The sequence below is a fragment of the Osmerus eperlanus genome, chromosome 10, assembly GCF_963692335.1.
Source record: "Osmerus eperlanus chromosome 10, fOsmEpe2.1, whole genome shotgun sequence".
NCBI classification, from domain to species: Eukaryota; Metazoa; Chordata; class Actinopteri; order Osmeriformes; family Osmeridae; genus Osmerus; species Osmerus eperlanus.
Window position 1 is genome coordinate 3,231,502 of NC_085027.1, and position 19,978 is coordinate 3,251,479.

General features: G+C 46.6%; 3 protein-coding genes across 3 annotated transcripts in view; 1 reads left to right on the plus strand and 2 right to left on the minus strand.

Annotated features, from left to right (window-relative positions):
- Nucleotides 1-4,487: 4,487 nt before the first annotated feature.
- On the minus strand, nucleotides 4,488-8,019 carry LOC134027730 (aromatase). The gene is made up of 9 exons (XM_062470770.1): nucleotides 7,420-8,019; nucleotides 7,159-7,309; nucleotides 6,795-6,949; nucleotides 6,285-6,488; nucleotides 5,969-6,083; nucleotides 5,731-5,842; nucleotides 5,420-5,582; nucleotides 5,064-5,308; nucleotides 4,488-4,924 (listed from the first exon to the last, which is right to left on the minus strand). Exons 1-9 carry the CDS (start codon nucleotides 7,616-7,618, stop codon nucleotides 4,676-4,678), a joined length of 1,593 nt encoding a protein of 530 aa, XP_062326754.1. The 5' UTR covers nucleotides 7,619-8,019; the 3' UTR covers nucleotides 4,488-4,675.
- A 4,329-nt stretch (nucleotides 8,020-12,348) lies between these two features.
- gldn (gliomedin) lies at nucleotides 12,349-17,010 on the plus strand. Its single transcript, XM_062471397.1, has 10 exons — nucleotides 12,349-13,406; nucleotides 13,521-13,572; nucleotides 13,699-13,716; nucleotides 13,897-13,995; nucleotides 14,607-14,726; nucleotides 14,856-14,990; nucleotides 15,084-15,164; nucleotides 15,282-15,407; nucleotides 15,498-15,648; nucleotides 16,085-17,010. The coding sequence occupies exons 1-10, from the start codon at nucleotides 12,729-12,731 to the stop codon at nucleotides 16,548-16,550; spliced, it is 1,926 nt and encodes a 641-aa protein (XP_062327381.1). The 5' UTR covers nucleotides 12,349-12,728; the 3' UTR covers nucleotides 16,551-17,010.
- Nucleotides 17,011-19,244: 2,234 nt separating this feature from the next.
- Nucleotides 19,245-19,978, minus strand: part of dmxl2 (Dmx-like 2) — a 34,947-nt gene continuing 34,213 nt past the window's right edge. The window contains 2 exon segments of the mRNA XM_062471756.1: nucleotides 19,245-19,360; nucleotides 19,363-19,492. Coding sequence (XP_062327740.1) covers nucleotides 19,284-19,360; nucleotides 19,363-19,492 — 207 coding nt within the window. The 3' untranslated portion in view covers nucleotides 19,245-19,283.

Here is a 19,978-nt window from a genome sequence, read left to right on the forward strand (position 1 = left end):
CCTCCCTCCGTCCCTCCCTCCCTCCCTCCGTCCCTCCCTCCGTCCCTCCCTCCGTCCCTCCCTCCGTCCCTCCCTCCGTCCCTCCCTCCGTCCCTCCCTCCCTCCCTCCCTCCGTCCCTCCCTCCCTCCCTCCCTCCCTCCCTCCGTCCCTCCCTCCTCCCCTCCAACAGCCTCTGGTTCCCTTCCACTCCCTTATTCTCTCCGTGCTGTCACACACCCTCTGCACGCTCAAACTCTCTCTTTTCTCTCTCTGCTTCTCTTTTCGCAGTTTCACACAAACTTTCTCTCTCTGTCTCCCTTTCTCGTTCTCTCGTTCTCTCTCTCTTGCTCTGACTCTCTCTCTCTCTCTCTGCCTGTCTCTCTCTTTCTCTTGCTGTCTTTCAGTCCCTTTCTGACTGTCTGACTCAGTGAGCCTGTGTTTCAGAGAGTAAAGGGACCGTTTTGAGCCACAGAATCTCTACTCTTCCACCAGTGAAAAAAACTCTCCGTTCTCTTATTGGTTGTTTGACAGAGCCTTTCTCTGGAGAGATTCGGTCTATCTGACTCATCACCACACGTCTGACTTGTTTGTCTGCCTGCATATCACATATACATCCTCTTTTGCTGCCTGTCTGTCCACCTATCAGCATTACCGTAACTGCCTGGTCATATGACCTGGATACTCATGGCTCTGTTTTGGAATATTTAGCATTTTTCTGCTTCCCATCAGAAACCCAACGCAACGAACACATAGAAACAAGTCCAGCATAACTAGAATGGAATAGTTTAACCGTCTGACAAAGCACAGTGGTTGATATTGGGTGTGGGTAGGTGCAACACGACAGTTGCCATGGCAGTATTTTGCAGGTGTTGAGCCGACTGGTGCTCAGCAGGATCATTGGGCAGCAGATGGTCCCTTCTTGCTCGCCCAGGGCAGTACCATCCACGCGTCATGCAGAGTGGCTGCGTGTAGCCTAATAATAGCCATATTTGACTTATTATTGTGTCAGCAATCTTCACTACAAGTCTGGGCTGCCAACAATAGATGTTTAGTTCACACCTCTGAGATGCCAGGGAGAGGGTGTCTGTTCTCGTCATGGTCTGTTACAACACACCACTGACGTCTCTGGGTCTCTGTATCATACAGTACACAACTGACATGCTGGTCTCCAAAACACTCGTCTCCAATCACTGTTGATCACGCAACAGCCCCACTGGCTGAAAACAAAACTTGACATTTCAAACGATGAAAAGACTGAGAGCTCTGAGGTCATTTGTTCAATTGAGTCTTACTTAAGGTCATTTGTCAAGTTCAATCACAGACAAGCCTAGGATCAAATTAAAGAGATAATTACTGTAGGGATGTCACTATTAACGAGCCCAGATTAATGGGCCAGTTATGTGTACAGTGGGCACGGATACGACTGTCTGTCTTGTCTGTCTGTCTGTGTGTCACAGTCAGACCCAGCATCCCACAGCCTCTCAGAGGGAAAGCGCTGCCAAAGACTCTGTCAGCAGGGACAGCAGAGCAGGGCCAGACCACAGCCTAATGAAGCATAATGACTGTGGAGGATTAAACAGTACTAAAGTTTGTTTATACATCTCAGAGTCCCTTGCTGCAGACTTGTCCAAACAGTGACGCAGAGCTTACATTTGTAGATGGACGGACAGAGACAGACAGAAACAGACAGACAGAAACAGACAGTCAGACAGACACAGACAGACAGACAGTCAGTCAGTCAGTCAGTCAGTCAGATAGCTCAGTTCTATTGCCTCGTCTGTAATGTTGAACTGGGAATCAATGAGCTGAGTAGGACAAACAGGCCACATGAAAAGGCCACAAAGTGCAAGTTTGCCTTTGATCCGGTCTGTTTCCTGGCAGTGGGCCAATCCTGGGTCTCTCCTGGCAGTGGGCCAATCCTGGGTCTCTCCGGCAGGACCAAGCCAATGAAAGAGCTACAATGTTCAAGAAATAGCAAGACATTTGGATCTGAAAGTTTGAACCGTTCTTAGTCACCAACATGACAGCAACTCAACATATTGAAAATGTTTTGTTATCGGAAAGAACATCGATGTGAATGCGTGACATTAGGCCGGTCTATAAAATCACAACAGATTTTATTATTGATGACCTTCGATTGTTCCATAGTTGCAAAGCCTTAACAATGAGCTGAGTACACACACAGATACACACACACACACACACAATATGCTATTGTTGGCTGTTGGCGTATCAGGAAATGTTGTATGATATTGTGTGCGTTTGTTTGTGTGTGTTGTGTAAAAGGGAGGGCAGCAGAGTTCATGAGAGCATAAACACCAGCATGCTTTGACCCATCAGAGTTGGAGAGAGGACGTCAGTCCATTTAGTTTCCGACGGTCTCTTATAATCATTTGTGTTATGCAGTTAGCCTGGCATACTTCCCTTATGCTGTCATACAGGAACAGACACGGAGTGAACCGTGAACTACTGTTTAATGACAACACTGTAATAAACATTCACAAAACACACCCAAATGCACTAACATGCACGTAGACAGTAACAACAGAGAAGATGTATCTAACAGATGTATATCATATCTCAGGCACTCTCAAACATGCATTTAATCACTCTCTAGATGGATTTGAGGCTCTCTATGAACTTCCCTTTAGTGAGACAGAGTGCCTGTTTAAGAGTCACTGTACACCACTGGTATTTGTATCACTGTAATCTTGACTGAGAGCAGCACATATCTGATAGACTGAGACCGTGTCATTATGTCTCCTGTCGTCTGTCTTATCGTTTCATTTATGCATTTGAAACAACACTTTTCTTACCTCCTCTCTCTGATCAGAGTTTTCTGACTTCACTCACTCTCCTCCACACTCTACACCCTCCTCACAATCCCCCTCCTCTCTCTCCCTCCTCTCTCTAGTCCCTCTCTCTCTCCTCCTCTCTATACCTCCTCTCTATACCCTCCTCTCTCTCTCTCTCTCCCTCCTCTCCCCCTCTCCCTGTCTATGTGATGGTGATGGGCTGTGGCAGTGTTCTTGGTTTTGGTGACAAGAAGAACACAGGGAGGTGTTAATTAAAACTTATCACCCTGGAACGGAGGAGACAGACAGGAGGAAAGGGGACAATTATCCCTTAAAGACAGAAAGATATCATGCTGCATGGTTGACATATTTCAGTGGAAATGCCTGATGTACGTGTCATATATTTATCTGGGTTTACCAAATCCAGCTTTACCAAATCCAGGGATTGACCTCAAACTTTCCAACTTCAAAGCATTCCCATTGGGAGGTGTGCGAGAATCCTACCTCGTGATAGGACAAGAGGTCAACATTCTGGGCTGACAAAAGCAGGAAGTGTTTTTCATTTGATGGAACTCAGTTCAGAGAGTCTGATCTGGTCAAGCGAAACGCAACCCAAGACACAGGACCGCTTTCTGTAAAACATGGAATCGACCCCTTACTCAAGTTAGGATAGGATCAGTTACTGATAAGTATTTAAATTATCACCATTATGTTCCAGCAAAACCATCCAGTGCTTATTCTTCTCATAGGAGATGGACAGAAGAAGAAACAGTATGAAGAACAGCTAAACAGCCAACATGGAGGGAATTCAGGGGTCCTGTAATAATAGACTACAGGCGTTCGCCGACTCGGAAGAGTTAAAGTGTAACCAAACATTAAAAAAACATTTATTTTTTTTAAACCCCATGGTTAATACTCTCGCATTGCTAAACTCGTAAATGCTGGTTTTGATTATGACTAATCTTTGCAAAATTATTTTATTATTACTTTGTGGTAAATCCAGACTCTCAAGCCACATAGTGGTTAAAAACGTTTGTGATTTATGAGATCATTTTTTACGTACTCTGACATATCCTCATTGATCAATTATGTGTCATAATTTGTGTACTATTTAGTGGTACTTAAGTTACTCTTTAATGAGAGCAGCACTTGAGGCTTTCTGTTTAGGAATTATTCCTCATGTTCTTTTTCATGACTGTATCCTAATTTTACAGTACTGTAACCCAGGGGAACGTTCTTATTTAATGCCTGCAGATTTGCACAGTCCACTAGAAGGCGTTTTGTGTTGGTACCAGAAGTCTTTTGTAGAAACCGATCGCATGCTAGATGCGCAGGAAACTTGCACATCTAGCATGCTTTTTATTCTATCAGCAAGGTAGGAGTCATTGTAATATTGTCTTTGGAGACCCTCTCTGCTTTCTGGAGGGTGAGCAGGAGGGACCGTGGCCGGACGTGGAGATGATTGCTGTGAAGAGCAAAACAAATGTGTCCAGTTTCCAGGAGCGTGTGCCCAGTGACCGAGTGATGCCCTGTTGTCATGGGGGTGAATCCGCTTCAGAGGGTTTGTGATTGGATTGCAGCGCCCTCTCTTGTCAGTTTAGGGAACTTGTTTTTATAACTCATTTATTTAATTTATTCATTTTTTATATTTTTTTGTCAGTTTTGTACAATAAGGGAAAAACTGTAACAGATGAATGCTAGATATATTTTTTAATAACTTACATTTATTTGCGACAATTTTTACAACAGTCACTTTGAGGGACTGTGTCTACGGTTGCTTCTGGAATGTATAATTTACATTTACAAAACGTTATAATACAAATAATATAACAAAATAGATAAAACAGTAAAACTAATACATACAAAACAACACCAGGGGCTGAGACTGGCTCTGGGACAGTTATGACAACTTCCTGGTTGTGTGACGTGGTATAAACATCACTTTGAGAGCTTCCCTCTCTTCTTCCACAGGCTGCTGAGAGAGGTTGTTGGTCTGTGGGATGCAGTCCAGTGTCACACTCTTCTGAGGGCACACAGAATATCGGGACAACAGTGTCACCAGGATGGATTTCATCATCACCATGGCGATGTGTTTTCCAACACAGGAGCGTGGGCCTGAGCCAAAAGGCTGGAAGTACCGACTAGGAACCTGAGAGAGGAGAGGAATGGCAAAAAAAAGAAATACATAAATAGAATTCAAGTATTGTACTTCTGATGTTGAGTTTCAACCCAAATATGAGTTTTGGTGATCACAGTTCCAATACAGAGAAATCTTTAGATTGTCATACATTTTTTTCAAAGTTGTCCAAACTGAACTCCTTGGGCTTCAGAAAGAACTCGTTTGACTTGTGCAAGCGGCCCATGTTGAGAATGATGTTTGTCCCCTTTGGCACTCTGTATCCATCTATGACATCATCAGACAGCGCCTTGCGCATGGTGAAGTCCACCACAGGATGGAACCTCAGGGATTCGTTAATGAAGTTCTCCAGGACTCTGAGCTTCGGCAGGTCGCAGTTCTCAAGCTCCCGGTCACCTGGAGAGGCAAACGGGAAATAACCGTCACTCAACGTGAAAGACTCACGGAGATATCAGTTCACCAGAATCTGTGACTCTTCAGACGTGACCAGATCTAGCTCGACCTCACCTTTCACGGCGTCTATCTCTTCTAGAATCTGCAGCTCTACGTCTGGGTTCTGCTTGAGGATCAGCAGCATGAAGAACAGGCTGACGGACAGAGTATCTGGAGCAGCGATCACCATCTCCAACACACACTGACGCACGTTCTCTGCAGACAGCTCCCCATGACTCTGAAAGCACACAGGAAACCATGTAGTGGTCTGGCTATTGAGACTTCTGGCCTATTTTGTTCACAGTGTTTGACTTGGCCAAGATCAAACTTTGTCAGCCAAGACAAGTGTACAGTGAAGCGTGTGCAAGGGTTTGACCCAGACTGACCTGTGCAAATATGAGGTCTGCTGTGAAGTCAATGTCATCCAGTTTGTCCGCCTCTTGCAGAGCCCTCCTCTTTTGCTCTATCAGACTCTCAATAGCATCTTGCAGCTCCTGGCTGTACCACAGGACAACAATATTAACGTCTGTACAAACATAGCCTGGATAAAGGATGCATGGTTAGCAGATAAAAAGCAAAGAAACATTTAAGGGAAGCCTCGTAAATGATTTAAATCTCACTCACGCTTCTTTCTTGTGTCTTTGGTGAATCCAGCCCAGTTTGAAGTAGATGTCTGGTTTGATCAGCACCGTCTGCCATGTTTCAAAATACTTCAGGATTTTCCGCAGTAGCTCTTTCTCTGGAAACGCCAAAAACATTGGAATATGTTTAGCACAGTTTATTGGGGCTGCTGTGACGTCAGAATTTCTCTTCAGGGTTAATAAAAGTTCTATTTAATCTAATCTGAGAGAGTAAATTCAATGCGTGTTTATGCATGCTTCATGTGTGTATTCTGTGTGTGTGTATGTGTGTGTATTCTATGTGCGTGTGTGTTGCTCACCATTCAGAGGCACTCCCAAGAACAGCCTGTTGGAGATGTCCACCACAGTGCAGCGTAGCAGACTGAGAACATCCACCTGGCCCGCAGCGTCACGTTCCCCTCCGTCAGGCTGTGTGGACTGCAGTTCCCTCAGACCGTCCAGGTGTGTGTGAGTGGACGACACACATATGTCCAACGTCCTCTGCAGCCCTGGTCCAGTCAGCGCTAAACACAAACAAACAGGGGGAGTCAGGTGGCTGAGCGGTTAGAGAATCGGGCTAGTAATCAGAAGGTTGCTAGTTCGATTCCCGGCTGTGCCAAAAATGACGTTGTGTCCTTGGGCAAGGCACTTCACCCTACTTGCCTCGGGGAGAATGTCCCTGTACTTACTGTAAGTCGCTCTGGATAAGAGCGTCTGCTAAATCACTAAATGTAAATGTAAATACGTCATCATACAGCGATTTCTGTTTTTAACGATCCATGTTTGTTATTTGGAGTCATGTTGTGTTGTGGGTTAGTGAAACAGGCTACCTTTAGCGAAGAAGGTGCGTATCTTTTTCCACAGAGTTACGTTGCTGTTGAATATGATCCCTCTGCCGTCCATGCCGATGCACGCGAGGCCCTGCTTGCTGCCGAAACGTGAGGTGTAGCGGCTCTGTTTCAGGACGTGGTACACCGCAGACGACCTAGAGAGGCGAGGGAGAAATTGTCACTCAATATCTGGATCTGTGAACGTTAGTAACTTAATGCGAAACTGGAAGATATATGCAGCCTTTTTTTCACTCAAAGTTTGTTCAGTAACAGATTAGATAACTTTTGCACAAACATTTGTCTTCTTTTTTTCATTTTTGCTTCTTGGTCGCTGGTCTGCTTGAGTGATAAATGTGGTGCCAACCTGCTGAGTACGAGGGTCTGCTCCCCGTTGATCCAGACCCTGACAATGTCCCCATACTTGTTGTTGTAGTAGTTACTGGCTGTGCCAATCCCCGTCCAGATGAACCTCAGGTAGGACAGCAGGGGCCCTACTCCCAGACAGAACGAAGGACCTGCCAGGGATCACAACAGAGAACCATCACAGACAGAGCAAGATAGCCTCCGAGAGACAAGACAGGAAATGGATTAGTACCCAGCCTGCGGGCGGTAATGCTCGACTGACCGGGTACAGAGGTCTTCTCGGAGTGGCTCCAGATGGCCACAAGCACACAGACGAACAACAGGAGGGCGCTGGTTGCTAAGGAGACGCCCTCCGACCACACGGCTGTGGCGTTCCGGGAGGCGGATGCGACGAGGCTAGCCATGCCTGGGTCCAGACGCACCGGAGTCATGGAGCGCTCGCACAGAGACAACAGATCCATAGGAGCTGGGACGCGGGGACACACACTCGCACGGAACGAACGCTCACGAAACACGTCGCCTTCAGTCTCTGCCAGTGCTGCACGGACAGCCAGGCCCTCTCTTATAGGCCAGTCAGACTGCTAGACCACTGGCTCCCTGGTGATGTAAAAGTCATAACAAAGAGGGAACATTTCATAGTAACCTTGGATTCAACAATTTCAACAAATTTCACCGTAACCTTGGAAGACCGCCAACACAACGTGTCCTTGAGAGCAATGGGGCTTCTTTAGTCGGGCACATGTTGTGAAACGAGTTATCCAAAACAGTCTTAACATGAAAGCTCGTAAGCGTGATCTCTTCGCCCTGCGTCGGTGGTTGTGAGGAGCAGGTGTTTCCTTACTCCTTTAAACCTCAGAGCGGAGGGAGCAGATCCGTCCAACACCGCGCGCCGGAGGGGGAGCCCTGGGCAGAGCACCTGCACGGGGTTCCAGTCTGAGGCGGGGAGAATCTCCGTGTTATTACAGCCTTATCTCCACACTCTCACTTGGGCTCGCTCTCACACAGGAAATTAAACATTCTCAGTGGTTTGCAACCAATGAGTGTGTGGGCCTCCAACACAAACTATTGTGCAGTTCACCCGAAGAAAAAAACAAAACATCTGCGAGTGTAACCACCTGTTGTTTGTAAATGTGACAAGTGTTTTTTACCAGCGTAGTGATATTGGATTTTGAAATGGCAGACAGAAGTGAAGAACAAGACTTGACATCTGTGAGGTTTTTTTTCTCAGCAGAAATATGAATGTTTTAATGTCCACAGTGGCCAGTAGATGGTGAAGCAGAGCTCCGTGGGAGTGAGAGAGAGAGAGAGAGAGAGTGAGAGAGTGAGAGAGAGAGAGAGAGAGAGAGAGAGAGCGAGAGAGCGAGAGAGCGAGAGAGCGAGAGAGCGAGAGAGCGAGAGAGCGAGAGAGCGAGAGAGCGAGAGAGCGAGAGAGTGAACACACACAGGCTTACATAACTTAGAGACAGAGAAATATTCAGACATTTGACCTCCCTATGCGTCTGTTGAAAATGCAATGTCATTATCGTTCAATGGGTGCTGTGTCTAATTCATTGTGACTCACCTGTTCACATATACAGACAATTAATCTTCTGTCTCAGACATTTAGACAACAACTCTCAAATCTTTCCTCCCTCCATATCATCCAGACACAGCCCCACCTCTCCAAACTTTCCTAGATCTTTTCTAGATCTCCTGCCCCTCCTTGCTTCTCACTCCTAAACCTCGCAATCACTTTTGTCGTTGTCGCACAAAGGCCATGTTGTTTGGCCTTGGCCTCTTTGTACCATTTAATCAGTAGAAAGGACTGTGAATTCACTAGCCGCCCACACCCCGATGAAAGAATGTGGTCGCGTTCAAACGAGCTTCTGTGTCTTCATATCTCTGGCCCGTATGACGGAAAAGGTCTAGATTCTTCTGCATGAATAAGCAGAGTGTAGCAGTCTCCTGATGTTACAGCGAGCTCCGGCTCCAGACCTCCGGCTCTCGCCTCCTTCTGGGTCCAGGCCTCTGTGTCTCTGTACATGTTAATGTAACCTTGTGTCTCTGTGGTCGACTCTTTGTCACCATGCAGTTGTGTGGAATTGATTTGCATGTGTTTATAGGTTCGAGGGAGGATTATTTTGGACTGGTTGAAGATAAAGTTTTCTGTTGACAAAGTGTAAAAAAGTCAAATGAATATCATGTAAAAAAAACTCAATGGGTTTTAGCCCTGCAGGTTTTATTGAGTAATATCTTCTCTATAAACATGATATGGCCACTGTACTAGCATCACAACAACACTAAGCTGAATTACTACTCATCTGAACAGAATTCCTTGAGTTCATGCCTGTGAACAGAGGGGTCTTTGGCCTGGTCCACCCTCACCCCTGACCCCTCACCCCTGACCCCTCACCCCCCACTCCTACCCCCAGCTGCATCACTGCATCTCCCATGAAGGTCTGTGAACATGGAGGCCCCACAACTGTATTCTGATTTCACTACTGTATTCCTCCAGTTCTGGTAAACATTTGCACACTGTAGATGGTCTTAGAGGTTACTTGTGGTTGTAGGTAAGAAGGAAAGGACGGTTGTATTGTGAGGGAAGGGTAGTAAAGGTATTGGATGTTAAAGAAAGGAGGATGGGAAGGCTGTCAGGGAGTGGGAGCGAGTTCAGCTGAGGACCAGAGTTGGTGAGAGGTGATCGGCTGCAATCTGCCTACCCTCGAGGACCTGCACACCTCGAGGACCCTGAGGCGTGCGAGGAAGATTGTGGCCGACCCCTCCCACCCTGGTCACTCCCTGTTCCAGCTACTCCCCTCTGGCAGAAGGCTGCGGTCCATCAGGACCAAAACCTCACGCCATAAGAACAGTTTCTTTCCATCTGCTACTGGCCTCTTCAACAAGGCCAAGGACTCCCATTGACATTCATTCACTTATTTAACTATAAGTCCATCTAATGGCAATTCAGTATGCATAAGCCACTTTATCTCAGTATCCGACTGCACTATGTTGACCATTCACTCTGCTCATTATTCTTATTTTTATATATATTTTATTTTATATTTAAATTGTTGTATTCTTAGATTGTTTAGTTCTTAGAAATAGCTAAACTCTTGTACTTTTACTTAATTTAAGATCTGTATATGTTTAGTGTTTTGCACCTCTCTGCCACAGTAAATTCCGTGTTTGTATAACATACATGGCGAATAAACCGATTTCTGATTCTGATTCAGAGTTCAAGGACACGGCAGGTTACCAGACAGCTGTCCATCCCAGCTGTCCTCACGCGTGGCCTGATGAAGGGGAACAGGAAGCGTCCTCACAGCTGCTGGCAGCGCTGGGAACCACAGAGGAAATGGAAGTAGAGAGAATGGAGGAGGGTGCACAGATAATATTTTGGAAAGCAGCAGATTGAACCATCTGTCCATTTACATCACGCGATACAATGACCGTCATGTTAGCTGAATATTTTTGAATTTCGATACGCCATGTATAGAATGATCCATTCTAATTTTCGATACCGAAGGCTGCATGTGCCGTCCTTCGACGGTGTGCATGTATTGTAATCGCAAAGAAAAGTCTGATCAACACAATTCTGGAGTGAGGGGCTCTCTCTCTCGTTCATCCCCCCAGGGCAGACTCCTCATCTCTGGGACTATGAGACTGAGCCAGGCTCCTCATCTCTGGGACTATGAGACTGAGCCAGGCTCCTCATCTCTGGGACTATGAGACTGAGCCAGGCTCCTCATCTCTGGGACTATGAGACTGAGCCAGGCTCCTCATCTCTGGGACTATGAGACTGAGCCAGGCTCCTCATCTCTGGGACTATGAGACTGAGCCAGGCTCTATGGAGACACATTAGAGAGAACATTTGAACCCCTGCGCTGTCTTTCCTGCAGCCTCTTCACTGATGTACAGCGCTCTCCTCCTGTCAGTGTGTGACCTACTGCCCCAGGCCCAGAGTCTGGGGGAAGGCACCCGTGAACAGCCTTTTACTGTAACAGCTAGGTTACGCCGAGGTTTACTGGATCCACTTATCTATGTCAGACTTTGCCTTTTAACTGTGGTGTGTGTTTGTGTGTGTGACAAAGTGAGGTTTCAGTCTTTGTCTGGCCCGAGGACATTATACGCACTGCATTTACGAGTGCTGCTTTTAATGAACACATTACAGTGAATGAGCTGTTTGACTAATTTAACCATATGCTTGCTGCTTGTTAGAAGAAGTAGGCCTACATTGTGTTGGAAGGATGCAGAGATGGAAAAAGTACACACATCCTTCACTTAAGTAGAAGTACAGATACTCATGTTTATAAATACTCTGGTAAAAGCACATAAACACAGAATGCCTTTGAGGTTCGTCACAGCGCGCCAATGACTTACAAAGGCAAGGAAAGTTCCAGAGAGATGAGTGTCACTTTCCTGGGGAAATGTCATCTTACTGGTCAACTGTCTCTTTTCTAGCCCGAACTGAAGCTACAGAACTGGGTCATTGTTGTAGTTTGAGGACGAGAGCTGAGACGGGTGATGGGATCGCAGCCTGGGGAGATGTGGAACCAGCGTGTGGAACAGCAGACCAGGTCATCTGGTGGAACAGCAGACCAGGTCATCTGGTGGAACAGCAGACCAGGTCATCTGGTGGAACAGCAGACCAGGTCATCTGGTGGAACAGCAGACCAGGTCATCTGGTGGAACAGCAGACCAGGTCATCTGGTGTCAGGTGACGCCTGAGCAGAGAGCACTACTAACCAGCTCACTGCTAAAAAGAGAACTAAAAATGCTTAAATATACAGTATTAATATCACAGAACATCAACCGGCAACTTGATTGAAATTACAAACGTCTTACCAGCTTACATAGTTGATGTGTTGTTGATGTGTTCACTAAAGACACCCTTATTGGACACTTGGAACATTTGAATACATTCGTTTTATTAAATTTAACAGTTCATGACAAGGGTAGCGTGTGTGTGTGTGTGTGTGTACATCGTTTCTGTTGAGGGGTGAGGCGGGGGTTTATGGGGGAGAGTTTGAGGGTTACAGAAGAAAACATGAAGCCTTGGGTCTTTCTGCTCTTGTTTATGGCACTCTGTGTGTGTGTGTGTGTGTGTGTGTGTGTGTTGTCAGTCACTGCCCACGGCTCCAGAATGCTTTGTGCTGAATATAAATCAGGTGACTGCACAGGCGAGGGGTTTCTTCCCAGACAAGCCCAAAGGATTGTTGAAAGCCCACCCCTACATCACACACACATCATACTCCACTTGGTCCACAACACAACAAGGAGAGTATTTACCAGCCTGCCTTCAGAGAGACCACCCGGACACACTCCACTCTCCGGACGCTTGTGATGCCTTGGATTGTATTTGGACCTGGAACTCGGACGCAGACCTAGTCTAGATTGATTTGGATGCTTTGGAGTTAGTGGAAAGTGAAAAGTATACTGGAGTCCGTTTCTATAATCCAACAACGTTGCTCTTTTGGAATCTAAAGAGAGGGCTTGGACCTGACACTTCATCCACCACTAGAGAGCCGACATACACTGAACAGTGAAGGACTTGTCTTTGGGATACTTCTCCAATAGAATTTCCCAGTGTGAATGCTGAAACGTGCGAGTGAATTCCGAAGCGGAGGAGGCGGAGGAGCAGGGGTAGTAGATATGTGGATCCCGACCCCCAGCCTGTCTCTCCCCCAGCGGGTCCTGCTGTACGGCTCCTGTGCTCTGGCGCTGGGGAACTCCGTGGGCCTCCTGGTGCTCCTGGTCCAGCAGAACCAGCTGTGGACCAGGGTGGACCGGGTGGAGAGCCGGGTGACGGAGGTGGAGCAGAGCTCCGTGGTGGAACTCCTCCAGGAGGTTCCCAGAGGAGGTGTGGAGGAGCAGGTCCAGTACCAGTACTCCAGGAACAAGCGGAGCCAGGAAATCGAAAGGGAGCTGAGGCAGGAGTTGAGGCAGGAAATGAGGCAGGAGGTGAGCCAGGAGATCGAAAGGGAACTGAGGCAGGAGTTGAGGCAGGAGTTGAGGCAGGACGTGAGGCAGGACGTGAGACAGGACGTGAGGCAGGACGTGAGGCAGGAGGTGAGGGACCTGAAGCAGGAGGAGGAGAGCCAGGGGCTGCTGCAGGAGGCCAGCCCCGAGGTGGAAGGGAGCCAGGAGGTGGAGGTGGAGATGGGGAAGAGGATGAGGCACGAGCTGAAGCACAAACACAGGCCCTCTCACGGCCACAAGATGGAGATACGAGACGAGATGATGATGATGATGACCTACTCCATGGTCCCGGTGAGAGAGCTTACCGGTTCCTTCGGTCAGAGCGTGTCGCTTTTTTTACTTTTAAGTAGAAACGTTTCAATCTGTCGTATTTTCTGAATGGTTTGTGGTTGGCTTTGTTTTTAGATCAAAGTGTTGATTGATATATGTAACAGCACCAAGGGAATATGCATTGCAGGTGAGTTCTCATCATGATTTTGTAAGTAACATAACATGTTTCAGTGACTACAGGCGATCTTTTTCAGATATTGTCAAAGCGTATTCAAGTGTATTTTCTCCCTGACATCTCTGTGTTCTGTTGCAGGCCCTCCAGGACCGCCTGGTGAGTGCTAATATTATCATGCCATCAAAATGTACCATGACAACCATGTTTTCAGCCTCGGCACGTTGATCACCTCAGAACCTGACAGAAAAATTGAGCCTAAACACAGATTTTTTTCAAAGCACCGCCTATGGTTAAACCTTTTAAAGGTTCTCTGTGCTGTCCGTGTGTCTTTTTTAGGTTTGCCAGGACGAGATGCGTCTCCAGGGGACAATGGCACTGATGGGATCCCAGGTCTGGATGGACTGCCTGGGGCAGACGGCAAGCGAGGGAAGAGAGGTGAGGAGAGAACCAGCCAGCCTTCTGCTCTTTCACAGCCCAAGAACCTGAGGCCATTTTTGGTCTTTTGGTTAAGAAACTTGTTATAGTGAAGCAGTGAAAGGGAAGAACACACAATGTCTCCTAAGAGTCTGCCTGGTTGTATAGACAGTCACACGCACATACTCACATTCACGTTTCGTACACATATTTGGAAGGTACTTGACTGACAGACAACCAAAATGCCCCTGTGTCGCGTGTCATAATCGTGATGCATTCTATTCACTGTGGGCTCTTCTCTTCATTCAAACCTCCTCTGCCAAGTCTCTGTGGATGAAAGGCACAATCTTTTCTCTCACTGGGCAGAGATGATATTCATGAGTGCGGTTTTGGGCCTCAGCTGAATGAGACGGAAAACTCATTCTTCCAGCATCCCACTTGGGTTCCTCAAGTGTGAATGATGTGGATCACCATGAGGAGTGAATGGTTCGGATCCTGACATGACTAACAAACTCTTTCACAAATCTCTGCCTGTTGCCTCGCCCTGTAAGACATCCCAGTGAATGAGTTTCGTGCGAAATGAGTTAAGTTTGTTGTTTAGAATCAAACACCTGACATCTGCCCCCTCACAGGCCCACCGGGTGAGGAAGGACAGCCAGGAGAGAAGGGAGAGAAGGGAGAGAAGGGAGAGAGAGGAGAGCAAGGCCCTCCTGGAGAAAAGGCACACCCATCTAACGATGTCATATTACAGGGTAAAGACTGCAATATTCTCCAATGGAAACACATTTTCCCTGAGGACCAGGGTTGAGCACATTGGTCTAGAGTGCGCAAGGTTGTTTTTATCACGCGGTGAGCGGTGTCCTCGCCTGTCTCACATCCAGGCCCCCCAGGTCCAGCTGGTCCTCCAGGATCTCCTGGTCCTATTGGTCCCCCGGGGCCCCCCGGCCCCCCAGGCCCCCATGGGCCCCCCCGGAACAGGAGCCACAGACCCTACATTCATGCTGCCCAGACAGAGGGTGAGACATCCCATTCTCAGTTTGCCATCAAAGTAATTTCTTCTCTTAGTAGAAAGACAGTGAAGATGCATAATCCCTATGTGTTGTCCTCAGGTCCACTCCATGCTGTCCCAAATGACTGGGCCTTGTCTGGGAAGGAGGTTGGGAAACAACAGGAGAAAACCAAGAAGAAAGGTACGTGTCGGACTGGATGATTCTCAGAGTGTGTTTTCATGGTTTAAACAGTTACCAGGAAGTCATTAGTGTGTACATGAACCGTGTTCTGAGATCCCATCATTCTCCGTCCCTCAGAATGCTTGATCAAGTCACTGATCAACCCCAGGAACATATCTCAGATGAACAACACCTTCGGAACCTGGATGAAGGACATGGCAGTGCTGAGTGACGAACGTATCTGGGTGGCAAATCACTTCTCCGGTATGCACCAGAGGCTGTGTGGATTCAATAATATAGTAAATGATTCAGTTCTAACACAGAACATTCCTCCTGGCTCCTGACCTTTTGTAGGGAGCGTAATAAGGAAATACAACAGCATCACATCCTTCCAGAACAGAAGCAGTGACGTCATCAACGTCTGGAAGTTCTTCCAGGGTTGTGGTCACATGGTTCACAACGGCTCCTTCTACTACCATGTAGCTGGTACCTCCAACATTGCCAAGTAAGACACCACACACGTGACTTTCAACTAAGTGAGTTAGTTAAATGTCTCTAGTTCACAAAGTCTATAGTTCAGTGCACAGGGCTTTAGTTTCAAAGTTTTTATTGTCAGGTGCACAGAACAACACAAGGTCAGACTGGGCACTGAAATTCTTGGGAAAAGACAATGCAAGCAACCTAGCATAACATAAGTGCTAAGAACATAGATTACATCTATGATAAACTCAAATCAAATCAAATAAAAATATAATAATAAACATCCTAATATACAAAGAAAGTATGCAATATACAATATACTAGACCTCTAATACACATAATGACCTATACTAACCTTAAACAAGACCTATACTTTAAGTAAGTTCCAGTAAAGTAGAAAGTGTAAAGTCAACCAAAAACCTGAATGTGTCTTACAGTATTGCACCATTATCTGTTCACAGATTTAACCTGAAAACCAAGAAACTAGCCACCTTGGCTATCGACAACGCTCTGTACCACAACCTCTCCTATCTGCTCACCAATTCAAAGACCTACTTCAAGCTGGCAGTGGACGAGAATGGTTTGTGGCTGATCTTCTCTTCCAGCTTGGACGAGAGCATCATGGTGGCTCAACTGGACCAGAAGACCTTCTCAGTGACCACCTACATCAACACCACCTACCCCCACAACAAAGCTGGCAACGCCTTCATCGCCTGCGGAGTCCTCTACGTCACCGACACCAAGGACACACGGGTGACCTTCGCCTTCGACCTGCTGAAGGCGAAGCCTGTCAACATGACCTTTGACCTGCGTCCCCCGGGTGGGGTTCTTGCCATGCTGACCTACAGCCCCAAGGACAGACACCTGTACGTGTGGGACAGCGGCTACGTCAGACTCTACGTGGTCCACTTCATCTCAGACGACTGAGCGGAGAGCTCGTACTGGCTGAGGTGACGTGGTCAGCTCTCACAGGTCTGTGTTGTTGTGTCATGTCTCCTGTCTCGCTCCCTGACCCGCACCAGACGTCACAAGAACACAGATCTGTGAAAGCCTGCTGATTCTTGCGACTCCTGAGGGAAAACCCACGTAAATATCCACCTTGTATCTGTGAACGCTGGTCATGTAACTTCATATTAGATTTTAGTAGTAATGCGAAGACACACTAATTACTTCCGGTGCAGATTCCCATTATGTTAGGGGTTGATATATCAATAAGGGCTGGTCCATGAGATCAATATAGTCAGATGAAGAAGTTGTTATTGTTAGTGTATAAATAGTGTGTGTAATGAACTTTGTCCAAACAGTATATTAGTGATGTATTTATGTGACCCTTTTTCTACTGTTCTTGGGATTGTAAGCTTTGAATAACAAGTTGTTGTATTTTTCACTTTTTAATGGTTCCCTTTATTTATTGTTTCCCTTTACTGACCTTTCTGAAAACAACTTTATTGTTCTATTTAATCGTTTTTCTCTGTAACTGCATGCCAAATCATACTGTACATCTACCGCACAATGGGTTCTTTCCTGATGGCCCCAGGAGCTGCACGCCTGTGTGAACAGAACGTGCTTCCTGCCCGGCTCAGGTGAAGCTGCATGGTCACGTCTGATTACCGCTCCTGGTTACCGCTGGTTACCGCTCCAGGAAAGAAAAGAAAAACATCTGATGAAATAAAAATAATTTATTAAACTTACAAAGGTTAAACTTTGACCTTGGTAGAACAGCCTGTTCTCTCTCTCTTTCTCTCTCATCTTCAGACTCTTTCGAGTGCCCTAGTTTATATCTCCCCGTAGTCAGTTTTACAGTACGTAGTACACACACACACACTCACACGCACACACATGTGCACACATCAGAAACACGCATGCACACACACAAAAGAGGGACCGTTGGTCCGAACACTTAGTACACATATAGTAGACATGTTGGTCCGAAGGAGAGAAACACAAATCTCTTTAATAAATACCATACATACACTTAACAAAAGTTACCAGCTGTTATGATACAAACCAAAAAATAAAGAAAACGCTTTCATGTTTGTACAAGCTGTTGTGGTAATTCATATATTATTTATATATTAAAACTTATAACATTATACTACTTGGCCAAATATAGCCAGACATTCATTTGTATATAACAGTTTCCTCTTGATAGCCTATTCATTTGAAAGAAACTTTTATAGTGTCTCCAGATTTGAGTGCAAATATCTATTTATTATGGATGAACCAGTAAAAACGAGAACTACAGTGGTAACCACACACAAACCTACCAACACCATGACGCACTACGTCCCAGTGAAATAGAGTAATACACCCCTTACATTCCTAACGTAAAAGGCAATATGTTAAACATAAATAACAAGAAAACAATGACCAAACAAAACACAAAGCAAACTTGTGTAACTTAATAATAAACAATAACAACAACAACAACGTAATCTTAATAATAAAAGAAACAATAAACAAAACAAATTGTGCAAAACCAGAACTGGAGTGTTGTGTTTCTACTCAGGGTAGGAGGGGAGTTTGGTGGACCAGACAGATGAGACATTTAAACCACAGTCACAGGAGTAAAACACGTCATCTTCCAAACAGCAATGTTCTAGCAGTGAGGCTGCCACACAAACAGGCGATTGGGGGCAGTCGGGCGTACAGAGGGCAGACACAGCAGAGGGCACCGAGTCAGGCTACACCAGGCCAGGTCTGGGCCTTGTGACAGAGCAGCCAAGTGGGTAAGGGGCAGGGCTCACTAAGGGGGTTCAACTCTGCCATCACGGGGGAGATAAGCCAGGGGAGTTAAAACCATGGAAACAAAATGCAGATCCAACAACTCGATTCACACTGGAAACCACTGACTTAACAAACCACAGTGCTGGTTAAAGTAGATGCTAAAAAGATTTCGGCTGTGGGCACAAAATGACGACAGTTACACACTTTAAAAGTTTTGCTTGAGCACTTTTACAGAGCACTATCAATAGACCTGTGATTGCACCGCATAACGAGAACAGGACATGCATAGCTTCCCTATGGACACACTCTCCGAGTAGAGAGTCTGGAACAATGTCGGCCTCAGAAAATGACAGTAAATCTAGCTTTTAAAATAAATTTATGGTACTGCTGCTTTAACTCTTTGCTTTCAGGCTTTCGGGGGGGTGTGGGAGGACAATATGCACAGCTTCATCTCACTCTGGCTATGATTTACATGACAGTAAACCCAGTACAAACACGAATAGAAGAAAGCTTGGACATGTTTCTCATCTCCCACCATCCCCTCCAGTCACTACAAACCATTCACAGTGTAAGATGTGGAACTCTCTACCCCTTTTCCCTCTCCTCTCTCATCTCCCTACTCTCTCTCTACTCTCTCTCTCTATCTCTTCTCAGTCTCCTCTACTCTCTTCTAGTTCATACTCTCACTCTCATCTCTCTCTCTCTCTCTCCTCATCTCTATCTCTCTCATCTCTCTCTCTCTCTCTCTCTCTCTCTATTCTCTCTCTCTCTCTCTTCTCTCACTCTCTCTCACCCCTCTCTTCTCTCTCATCTCATCTCTCTCTCTCTCTTCTTTCTCTCTCCCTTCTCTCTCCTCTTCTCATCTCTCCCCTCTCTCTCTCATCTCTCCTCTGAGGCTCCTTTCCGTTGTTCGAGGCCCAGACGGCCGCTCGGCTACAGGATGTCGAAGATGCTGTTGAGAATGTTGTAGCGGTCCGGCAGGACGCGCATCTTCAGCGTGCCGTCGGCGCGCAGGTGAAGATGCGGTTTCCGGGGCGGGTCTCCACCTGCATGACGCCCGCGCCGATGTTGCGGAATATGGACTGCTTGGCGTGCTCCGTGCTGAAGGAGTGCATGAGGCCGTGACCCGCCAGCTTCCACACCTGGACGGAGGGATGAGGGGGAGGAAGATTCTCATACAGTAGGTATCATCTGTAAAGCAAGGTCTAGTCAACATTCATCATTTACATTTAGTCATTAGCAGACGCTCTAATCCAGAGCGACTTACAGTAAGTACAGGGACATTCCCCGCCGAGCAAGTAGGGTGAAGTGCCTTGCCCAAGGACACAACGTCATCTTGCAAAGCCGGGAATCGAACCGGCAACCTTCAGATTACTAGCCGATTCCCTAACCGCTCAGCCACCTGACTCCCAAGGAGGCTGATACATGAATCATCATGTATCAGCCTCAACTGATAATCCCACCCCCCGGCCCAGCTCAACAACCCTGAGAAAAAGAATCACTGAAATACCTTAAACCAGTGACTGACAGAAATAGCTATCTGTGCTTGAACCCAAACTAAAGTACACCCCGTCAGTCGAGATACCCTCCAACCCTGGCGTATGCCATCTCTCCTCCTCCACGACAGG